The sequence below is a fragment of the Vigna unguiculata genome, chromosome 2 (genome assembly GCF_037176805.1).
Source record: "Vigna unguiculata cultivar grain cowpea cultivar isolate G323 ecotype 2 chromosome 2, ASM3717680v1, whole genome shotgun sequence".
NCBI classification, from domain to species: domain Eukaryota; kingdom Viridiplantae; phylum Streptophyta; class Magnoliopsida; order Fabales; family Fabaceae; genus Vigna; species Vigna unguiculata.
In genome coordinates this window covers 7170853-7182318 of record NC_140793.1, presented here as the reverse complement: position 1 = coordinate 7182318, position 11466 = coordinate 7170853, and the positions used below count along the sequence as shown (strand labels likewise).

Here is an 11466-nt window from a genome sequence, read left to right as displayed (position 1 = left end):
TATTTTAGTGTTATATATGTATACACTTTATGTTCTTGTTCAATGGAAATTTAAAGTGTATACAATGGTTAATTGTTGATAGGATCTAATCAAATTTAAGTATATTATATTGATATTTGATGATGTAAATATATTGAATGAAATTTATTTCAATTTAGCACTACGGGTAGTTGCTAATATTAAATACTTTTTTTAATATTAAATGCTATTGTTAAAAACGGGTTAATTCAGTTTATTGGGTTGATTTCACATTCATCTACTCATTGATAGGGTTCGTTTAACTCATTTTACAGGTAATTCTAAATTTTAGAATAACAATCTTCAACATAAAAAAAAAAGAGCATTTTAATGTTCTTACATATTTAACGAAATACAATATATTTAACAAAACATAATATATGAAAATTAAGTTATTCCTTTGTCATCAAAGATTTTAAAAGTTTAAATTAATTAAATAAAAAAGTAGAAATTAGAAAATAACTTTCCTCGTATCTATACAAATATAATTATGCGTCATTTTTCAATAATAAAATAAATCCAAAAATACATTTTTTATAATATTCTCAGCAGAAGACAATTAACCTTAAAATTGAGGTAGACATGAGTACGCTTATTTGCAGTGCAGTGTTGTCCAATAAAACTTGTAGGACATAAATAAAGTGAGATGAAACCTTTCTTAATTAAATGTCATTATTTATTGACTTAATATAATCTTTGGCTGGGGTTATATATTTAATATCTTGGCCACCGTTATCATTTGTTCTGTTCCCCCTCCAATTTTCCATTCCCACCTTTCCTTTTCCCTCCTCACATTTCTCCAATTCACACCAATTTTCATTCTCCATTCACTCACACCTTAAACCCTCTCACTTCTTCTCCTTCTCCTTCATTCATTGATTTTCAGCTTCGAAGCTTTTCTACTCACTTTCCTTTTCCGCTAGGGTTTCCATTCTTCTCCTATGCTCACTCTCCGGCATTGTGCTGCGCTTCTCCGCCTCTGAACTCTCGCCGAACGACGTCGTTGCTCCCGTCGCTCACATGGCTCCGTCGCGTTCCGCCGCCGACGCATGCAAGGGCGGCACGGCGGAGTTCCCGGCGGGGTTAAGGGTTTTGGTCGTTGACGATGACGCCACCACGCTGAGGATTATAGAGCAAATGTCAATTCGATGCCGTTACCGCGGTTAGTTTGTTATTTGGTTTTGACGGAACTTTCATTTCTCGGTTCTATTCCTTGTTTTCTCACGAGATTAAGTAGTAAATGAAATACTGGTTCCATGCTTGAAGCATTGCTTTATATCTTCTCCACCGAGCTCGAGCGTTAATTGGCGCGAGGTGTTCTTAGTTAATAATTGGTTTTGAATTCGAGATTTTGAAATATTCAATACTCGGAATATCGATACTAGTGATCTTACCAGCTCGAAGCAGATATATATATATATATATATATATATATATATATATATATATATATATATATCTGTGATTCTTTATGTAAAAGAAACATTATTTTCTCTTCTAATTGTTCCCTCGAGTGAAAAACCCTACTGGTAGGAGTTGGGAATGCTACTTAATGCGGTACTAAAACGTTGAAGTTCTCCTTCTAATTAACCAGTATTGAGTTGTGCTCTCCTCTTCTACTCAAGTCCTAACAACGGGTGCTTTCATTGAGAGCTGAGTTACGGTTCCCTATATGCTATATATTATTAAGGTACAAACTGAATACTAAGTAGGGGGTAGTAAACCGTCAAAGAGGTGCACTGAATTATTGTCGATAGGCTACGGCTATTGAAGGAAGTGACAACGGTAGTATCACACTCAATAGAATAACTTGATGTATTACCTACGACTTGGGGTTCTCTTACCTAATGAATTAGTCTTTTGGGTTGAACTCTCATCTTGTACTTAAGTTCCAACACCTACTTAGAAGTACAGATGTCAAAATTGGGTTTTAATCCGTGAGTCAACTCGGCTCACCACGGATTCGATTTTTTCAAAAGTGGGTTAAATCGAACCTGACTTACTTAATTCACGGATTAAACTAGTTTGAGCTGGGTTGACAGTGGGTTGAACCACTTAACCGACCAACATTTTTTTATAATTATTTTGATTTTTTTTATTATAATTATTTATTACTCTTAATTATATAGGTTCACAATTTCATATTTTTAATAAATGTTAGAATGTTGCTCAATAATATTTGAGTAGACTGAATATTTAATTAATTTGATTAAAGTTATATACATTGATACTTTAATTTTTAACTATTATCTTTATATTAAATTACTCAAACAACCGTCTTATGAACAATTTTTTCTAAATTAATATGACAAAAATGTGTGGTGAGCCTGGTAGTTGCTTGACAAGTGGTGATGAGTCCAACAAATCTTGTTAGGATAGATTTTGATACCATCTTAGAAAGTAGGTTTAGGACTAAGTCTACTCTGCAAAATTGACTTTTAAGAGGAGATTTGCACTTACTTATATTTTATAATTTGACCATATCTTGAGTTGATGTGAAATTTTCAACAATTAAATTAAAAGGCTGACTGAAATTTTGCCTTTCTGCAAATCCCCACATTGTTCGACTGTCCGATGAAGATTATTGTAAATAAATAGGCACATAGGTTTCGTACTTCATTTTGGGGTGTTCTTATTTAGTGTGTTCAACTATGTGTAATGAATGTGAAGAGGCTTTTTACCATGGGTTAAGGAGCTCAACAAAATTTTATTTAAATCTAATGGAGAATGTTTATGATGCAGTCTATTCACTATGACCTGAAATTTCAATAAAAACACAATTGCCTGGAAATTTGCAAATGATTTCAATAGATATTGTAGATCTAGTAAATGCCATGACATGGATTTCTTATGATTTGCAACTTGTCTTTATTTGAACTAAGTTTTTCTTCTTACTTGTGTTTTTATCTTCCAGTTACCACATGCACCGAGGCTACTGTGGCTTTGAATCTTTTGCGGGAAAGGAAAGGTTGTTTTGATGTGGTACTGAGTGATGTTCATATGCCAGACATGGATGGCTATAAGCTCCTTGAACATGTTGGGCTGGAAATGGACCTTCCTGTAATTAGTAAGTGTTGTTCCCCTTGTCCTTAGAATTACAAGTGCATTAATAATGCTTAACATTTGAAAATATATTCTGCATTGTGCAGTGATGTCTGGTGATAGTACAACAAGTGCTGTCATGAAGGGAATTAGACACGGGGCGTGTGATTATTTGATTAAGCCTGTACGTGAGGAAGAACTGAGGAATATATGGCAACATGTTGTTAGGAAAATCTGGAATGAAAATAAAGAACATGATAATTCTGGCAGCATGGAAGACAGTGATTGGAATATACGGGGAAATGATGATATTGAATATACTTCTGTTGCTGATGAAGCAGAAGTAGTTAAAGCACCAAAAAAGAGGAGCAGTTTAAAAGAAGAAGATATTGAATTGGAGAGTGATGATCCAGCCACATCTAAGAAGCCTCGTGTAGTGTGGTCAGTAGAACTGCACCAACAATTTGTCAGTGCTGTGAATCAACTTGGGCTTGATAGTAAGAATCCCCTGCTATATTTTTCTTGCTATAGCTTCTATTTTTTCTGCTCAATTACTAGACTTATTTAGATTACAATAAGCATAAAGCATACATATTTTGCTTTTGTTTATTTAAGCATTTATCACAATTTAATTTATAGATTGTTTCTTATCCTTGTTTTAGAGGCTGTGCCAAAGAGAATACTTGAATTGATGAATGTCCCTGGTTTGACTAGAGAAAATGTTGCCAGTCATTTGCAGGTTGGTTTTTAGTTTAAAATGTGAAGCAATAATTTTCCATTTTCCCCCAGAATTGTTCATATAATTAATTTTGAGTAGTTGGATGTGTAGCTGATCTCTTCAGTTACACTGTTTATTTTCTTGGTTTTTTTAATTTCCTTAATCTTTTATTGTGTTATATCTCCTTTGTTAACACGTGGGTTACTTTTTACTTGGTTCAAATGCCAGCATATTATTTTCTTCTGTCTTGATGTCAATTAACGTTGTATTTTTTGTTGTTGCAATTATAATCATTCTGAGCAGAAATTACCTTGGTATCTACTATAAACTTTAACTTCCACTGCTTGATACTCTTATGTGCATGATTAGTCTTTCTTACCATTGATGAGTGTTAAGGTATCTTTAATATCTTATTTTGGGCTTAGCCCATATGTTCTCTATTATAAATACAGCCCCTATGTGTATTTTCTACACAAGGGAGATTAATCTCAATCCCTATTTTCCCTATATTCAATAATGAGTATGCAAGACTAGGGTTAGCCTCAACTAATGTGTACTAGGGTTACCATGTCACGAAAAATGACTTCATGCCTTTCACTATTGTTATTTCCACTATAAATAATGTTAAGACTATTTACAATTATTACTCATAATTACAAAATATACAAAATATCCTATAATCTGAATTTAGGGAGAACAAATCAATCTATGAATTGCTTAGCTTATTCTTAGGAAATTATATCAAAATATTTAAGGAAACAAATTAATTCCTGATCGACATCGAACCCTCAAATCAAGGTTTTAAACTTACTTTTTTTGCTGTTCCAATTTTGATAGGGGAGGTTGATGAGGTTGCCTGTCGTGAATGAGGTCTTAATTTTGTTGTCCTTGAGACAACTTAAGCTGATGCAAAGGACTTTCAACAGTGTTGTCTGTTTTTGTTTTACTGTTGTGAATGAGAAATGTGAAGTTACTTAGAAATGAAACATTGAAAATGATTTTAGCTGAGTTGAAAATCTTGATATGGATTATTCAGCACAACAGACAATTTGTTATAAAAAATATATGTTTTGACTTGAATCAATGGAATGAAAGAATGAGTGTATTGATGAATGAGAAAGGGGAGGGAGACCAAGATTGACATGGGTAGGAGTGATAGCACTAATTTTGCAGCTATGCAGCTTTTTTAGTTTCTCTTTTTTAAAGTGACATGTACTTAGTTGATAGCATCGAAAGGTCAAGTATATGTAGAAATGAATCTTAATCATTTTTAAGTGATAAATGTCATTTAATGTAAGTTTACTGGTGTCAGAATTAAGAGTTTATGGCCACAGTCATTCTTTACTAATCTGAAAATATTGCAATAATCAGGTGAGGAATATTGCCTGTTAATATGCAAATATTTTATCTATTTTACTAAGGCAATAGATGTAGATAAATGCGCTTGGGTGTTGCTGCTCTCAAGTGTAATTAACATTGTCGTTTGAACTACAATATTCATTTACAGAAATTTAGACTTTACTTGAAGCGATTAAGTGGAGTGGCACAGCAACAGAATGGGATGCTAAATGGAGTTCCTGGGACTATAGAATCCAAGCTGAGCGCTACTGGAAGATTTGACATACAAGCTTTGGCTGCTGCTGGCCATGTTCCGCCTGAAACACTTGCAGCCCTTCATGCTGAGCTCTTAGGTCGCCCTGCAACTAACATAATGTCTACAGCAGACCAGGCTACATTGCTGCAAGCATCCATTGGGCTAAAACATTCCCATGCTGAACATGCTGTGGCGTATGGTCAGCCTTTTGTAAAGTGTCCTTCCAATATTGGCAAGGATTTTCCTCTCTCTTTCTTAACTGCAAACGACGTGTCGACAGGATATGGTGCATGGCCATCATCTAATAATACAATGGGTTCAGTGAGACCCAATAATAGCGTTGAAAGAGTGGGTACTCAGAATAACAACATACTGATGGATATATTAGATCACCAACAAAGGCAGCAACCCCAGCAAAAACAACAGCAGCACCACCAGCAACAGGAGCCTCTGATACATGATCAAAGTTGTTCAATCAATGTTCAACCATCTTGCTTGGTGGTTCCATCTCAATCCTGTGACACTCTCCAGGCAGTAAATAGTTCTGCATCTGTCCATCAGAATTGCAGTTTTGGCAGGAATGCCATTATTGATTATAGTTTATTGTCACAGAAATCAAATAATTTAGTTAGTGCAGCTCAATTTTCCGGTGGGGACACAAAAGCTCGATCTGTTCTTTATACACATACTACGCCCTCCACATGTTCCATGAGTTCCATCAATGGCAGTATTCGGCAGCTTCAAAACTCAAATTTGACATTTGGTGGTGCAAGACCTTTTCCTAGCCCTTTGCCCATGTCTGATAGACAAGATCCCTATGGTTTGAAATCAGGCGATTCATTTGATCAAGTATGCCTTAGGAATATTGGGTTTATTGGCAAAGGTACTTGCGTTCCAAATAGGTTTGTTCAAAATGAAATGGAATCACCTGTCAGTGATTTTAGTCAAATGAAAGTCAATGTAGATAGCACTGACAACACACTGAAGGAGGAGCCAAATTTTATAAATATACAAAAAGTGAGTCGCCCAATCGTAGAAAGATATCAATCTTGTGATCATTCAAGTGTGTTTACTGAATAGGTAAGTTGATGACTATTTGAGTCTTTTTATTAAGAATGTGAATATTAGTTTAAATCTAGATCCTCAATGATTTGACTATTATTTGTTATTGGAGCTTATTGTATGTATCATGTTATGTTTCTGCACAGTTTGCTTGCTAATTTAAACTTCTAAATTAGACTTCCTATAAAATAGTAGTTATCCGTATTTTTGAGTGTCCGGATATGTGCATTTATGTTGTCTTTGATATTTCTCGAACGGAGATATAATAAATAACTACTGCAGAAATGTGTTGGGAGTTTATTAAAGCCATAAGGAGGAAGCAATTACATTGCATATTTTTCTTCCAAAATAGGCTAATAATTAAATACCAACTGGGATGCTGTCCACTAAAAGGTCGAAGATATTGTAGCAACTAGCAGAAAGTTGAATGGACTTGCTCCTTTTCTCCTCCTCCCTTGTTGCTTCAGTCGTTGATATTCCTGGATTACGCATTTCCGTGCTATAAGTTCATATTTATGTTGGTTGTGAATGCTTGAATCTTGTTTGCAACAGGTTAGCGAGAGAAGACCTTTTCATACAGGTACAAAGTCAGTAATAATAATCCTTCATACTGAGTCAGTCTTCATTGGGCAATGAACCAAATAATCGTTTAAAAAGTTCTTTCCATGAAGGGGTACAGATTGCTTCTTCAGTCTTTTAGATGAGTATTGTAGCTAGCTTGTGTTCATTGGCACTACAATGGAGTCTAATGAAAGCTTGTTGTCTATAAAGAAAGCTGAACTACTATGACTTCTGAAAAACTGGAAGGTTTCTCGAAAGGCATATTCTCATCATGGTGCATTGTAAAGCCCAAGGAAGAGTGTCTATATAAATGTTTAGTCTTTACGGGTGTGTTGGTTTGTTTGTTTGTAGGTGCACATGTATCTAGGAACGTTCTATAATCTATGAACTAGTTGTTATATATACAACGTGTATATTGCAAAAGCTGTTGCAATTTGAGTGATATTTTCCCTCTTTTTCAGATGCAGTTTTTTAATGTTGGGTTGCTTTAGATTTTTCTTTTACAGGCCATGAATTTTGATCCATTTCTGTCCCCATACACCATCTATAAATAGAGCACTATACTCCTCTCTCAAACACACACTTCTATACTCATTCATTCTCTCTCGTTTTCTCCTCCTTTCTCTCTTATATCTTTTCTCTCATTTTGGGTTTATTTATTTACTCTTTTTTAATAATTATTTTGCTAGTTCTGAGATCCTTAGAAATTTTGACAAGTTCCTGTTGTATTTGGGGGGCTTGTGCAATACACTACGGATAAGTTCTTAAGGACAATGAATCTACACATCTCTGGAAGTCTTTTTGATTTGTGATTTTGTCAGCTACTACAACAATCTTAAAGACTTATGGCTGACAAAAACAACACACCTTCTACGAAGAATCCAAATATTGTTTTTGGAGCTCAAACAGTCTTTGCGAAACCTTTTCTAGATGTGTCAAAAATCGAGGTATTATCTGGACGGAACTTTTGGCGCTGACAAGAACGCGTGTCTACCCTTTTAGACATGTATGGAGTTGTTATTGCTTTCACATCCTCAAAATCCAACTCCAATATCCCTTCAAAACAAGTTTAAGACTGAATCCATGCAAACAAGGTATGTTGACACACTTAGTGCATTGTTTAATGACCTGATGGACATCCTTGGTGGAGAAGTGGAAGGAGATCCATGGAGAATGCTTAGAATGAGTGGAGATGTAGAGGAAATGGAGGAGTTGAAGCTTGCTCTTGGAAATGGAGGATTTGTGAAAATGAAGAGCAGAATTGGTGCTATGGTATGGAAGGTGGCTAGAGGAGATGAAAGAGAAGGATAGCCAAGTGTGCTCTCAAATAAGAGTAGAAGAAGTGGAGTGCTCTCAACAACTATGCTTCTACTTTGCAAAGTAACCCTTACATGTGCATAGGAAGCTATCATTTATAGTAGATTAGCTTCCTTAATGCAATTCAAATTAAGCACAAATGTAATGGAGATGTAGCTTGAAGAGCAAGTTGAATTCTTGGTCGTGTGATGTAGGAGATGAGGTATGATGGCGCCAAGTGGCATATCACACACTCCTTACCATTGTCACACTCTCTTTGCTTTGGTCATGCTTTGCTTGTTTATTTCCATATTTAGCACATTGCCAAGGATTCTCGACCAAGAAGGAAATTGGGCTCGGCCCAATTTTATGCACCATGTAATCACAAGTGTTCTAACTTATTTATTGAAAGCAAAGCCTAAACAATGACCCAATTTAAATCTAGACTACGTCTTCCATGCATCAACTCATATTTTGGAGATTTCTTTGGCCCATGTGAATAAAGTGAAAAGCCCATGATTGACTTGATCATCTTATGAGAGACCCATGCGGATCTTCTTCATCATGCTTCTAGTGATTGGGCCTCTAAGTGGGCTTGGGCTTGTTGATGCATTTAGGCCATGGATTGGGCCTAGAGCATGATTTGGGCCTAGGTGTTGGCCCAAGCTATAAGCCTTGTTGGGATCACATCATGACTTGTTCGATGTGTACTATTCATACATGAAGCGAAAGAAATTTGGAATTCGTTGATCCTCAAATATACTGCTGAAGATGTATTCAAACAAAGATTCATCATAGGAAACTACTATTGTTGGGAGATGATTGAAGATAAGGACATTAAGATCCAAATCAACGAATATCACAAGTTGCTTGAAGATATCAAAGCAGAGAACATAATCCTTCTTGATGAGTTTGTTTCAGAACTCATGATCGAGAAATTACCATCATCTTGGACTGACTATAAACAACAACTAAAACACAGACACAAGAAGATGTCGCTTCAAGAGCTCGTTACACACATCATAGTCGAATATACCAACAGGCAGGTATGTGCTACTACAAGGGCCAAAGCATTATCTACAAAAGCTAACATTGTAGAAGAAAAACCTGCTCCAAAAAGGTATGAGAATAAACCTGATCACAATAAGAAAAGTAATTTTCGAAATTTCCATCCCAAAGGATCTAACCCTACCTTTAAGAAAGAGGGAAATTGCTTCGTATGTGGGAAGCCTAGCCATCATGCACCTCAGTGCAGGCATAGAGCAAGAAACGACAATCCTCCTTGGGCAAATATAGCCCAAAGGAAAGATATTATAGTTGCGGTCGTTTCACAAGTAAATTTGATGACCAATGTGACTAAGTGGGTGGTAGACTCTGGTGCTACCAGGCACATTTGTGCAAACATTATGCTTTTACCTCCTATACTAGTGTAGGGGATGGAGAAGAACACGTCTATCTTGGTGACTCCAGGACAACTCCTGTCCTTGGGAAAGGAAAGGTTCTCCTGAAACTCACATCGGGGAAGACTTTGGCCTTAAGTGACGTGTTGCATGTGCCCTCTATTAGAGTTAATATAATATTTGTAGCACTACTGGGAAAAGTTGGGGTTAAAGTGTCATTTGAATATGACAAGATTGTAATGATAGAAAATAATGTTTTCATGGGGAAGGGATATTGTGATCAAGGTCTCTTTATACTTAATATTTCAGAAATTATTAATGAATCTTCTTCTACTTATATCGTTGACTCGTATGATATGTGTCATGTTAGATTATGACATGTGAATTCTTCGTATGTTATGAAATTGCAACGACTGAGATTAATTAATACGCATGATAAACAAAGTGGTAAATGTGATATATGTGTAGAATCTAAAATAACAAAGAAAACTTGTTATCCTGTAGAACGACAATCTGAATTGTTAGGGTTAATTCATTCTGATCTAGCCGACTTAAAATAGACTATGTCTAGAGGTGGTAAAAATTATTTTGTAACCTTTATAGATGATTACTCTAGATACACCAAAGTGTACTTAATCAAGCATAAAGATGAAGCTTTCAATGTGTTTTTAAAGTATAAGGCAGAAGTAGAAAATCAATTGAATAAGAAAATTAAAAGGATCAAATCAGATAGAGGTGGTGAATATGTTTTGTTTAATGAATATTGTGTTAGAGAAGGTATTATCCATGAAGTAACCCCACCATATTCACCTGAGTCTAATGGAGTAGTTGAGAGAAAGAATAGAACTCTTAAGGAAATGATGAATGTCATACTTATTAGTTCTAGTGCACCTGATAACCTTTGGGGAGAAGTCCTTCTTACTGCATATTTTTTACAAAATAGGATACCTCATAAGAAAACCGGTAACACACCTTATGAGTTGTGGAGAGGTTATCAACCTAATCTTAAATATCTAAGAGTGTGGGGGTGCCTAGCTAAGGTAATGTTACTCGATCCTAAAAAAAGAAAAATAGGCTCTAAAACCTCTGATTGTATGTTTTTAGGTTATGCTGAACATAGTGTTGCCTATAGGTTTCTTGTTCTTAAAAGTGATGTAATTGAACATAATACTATTGTGAAGACAAAAAATGTTGAGTTCTTTGAACATATATTTCCTTTAAAGGTTAGTGAGACACTTGAACAATCTATAGTAATAATAGTGATGCCATGTGTGAAGTTTTGAGAAGAAGTAAAAGACAAAGGAAGGGAACTTCTTTTGGAGATAACTTTTATACCTATCTAGTTGAAAATGATCCAATAAGCTTTCTAGAGGCTATTAGAGTTCTTGATGCAAAACAGTAGGATAAGGCTATTAGGACTGAGATTGAATCAATTCAGAAAAAATAATACTTAGGCCTTAGTAGATTTGCTTAAAGGAGCAAAACCCATTGGTTGTAAGTGGATATTTAAGAAAAAGTATCACCTAGATGGATCCATAGATAAGTATAAAGCAAGGTTAGTAGCAAAAGGTTTTACTCAAAAACCCAACATAGATTACTTTGACACCTTTTCCCCTATGACTAGGAAGATTTCCTTAATTCAAGTTTTGTTAGCCTTAGCAGCTACCCATAAGCTGGTGATACATCAAATGGATGTTAAAACTGATTTTCTAAATGGTGATTTAGAGGAGGAAATCTATATGACTCAACCTGAGGGGTGTGTTGTCCCTGGTCAA

The 11466-nt window shown here is 35.3% G+C and overlaps 1 protein-coding gene across 2 annotated transcripts; it reads left to right on the top strand.

Moving 5' to 3' along the window:
- Window positions 1-744: 744 nt before the first annotated feature.
- RR14 (response regulator 14) lies at window positions 745-7455 on the top strand. Of its 2 annotated transcripts, XM_085669814.1 has the most exons (7): window positions 745-1180; window positions 2933-3085; window positions 3168-3557; window positions 3723-3799; window positions 4616-4648; window positions 5286-6452; window positions 6987-7455. In XM_085669814.1, the coding sequence occupies exons 1-6, from the start codon at window positions 1039-1041 to the stop codon at window positions 6450-6452; spliced, it is 1962 nt and encodes a 653-aa protein (XP_085525940.1). In that variant the 5' UTR covers window positions 745-1038; the 3' UTR covers window positions 6987-7455. The 2 variants fall into 2 exon arrangements, with proteins under 2 accessions (XP_085525940.1, XP_027914131.1); XM_028058330.2 differs by lacking the exon at window positions 4616-4648 and having other exon boundaries at window positions 747-1180.
- Window positions 7456-11466: the final 4011 nt, after the last annotated feature.

Coding starts and splice junctions, on each gene's coding strand:
- RR14 (XM_085669814.1), top strand. CDS start 1,039: ATGGCTCCGTCGCGTTCCGCCGCCGACGCATGCAAGGGCGGCACGGCG. Junction 3,086..3,167: donor AATGGACCTTCCTGTAATTA/GTAAGTGTTGTT, acceptor TGCATTGTGCAG/TGATGTCTGGTGATAGTACA. Junction 3,558..3,722: donor GAATCAACTTGGGCTTGATA/GTAAGAATCCCC, acceptor TCCTTGTTTTAG/AGGCTGTGCCAAAGAGAATA.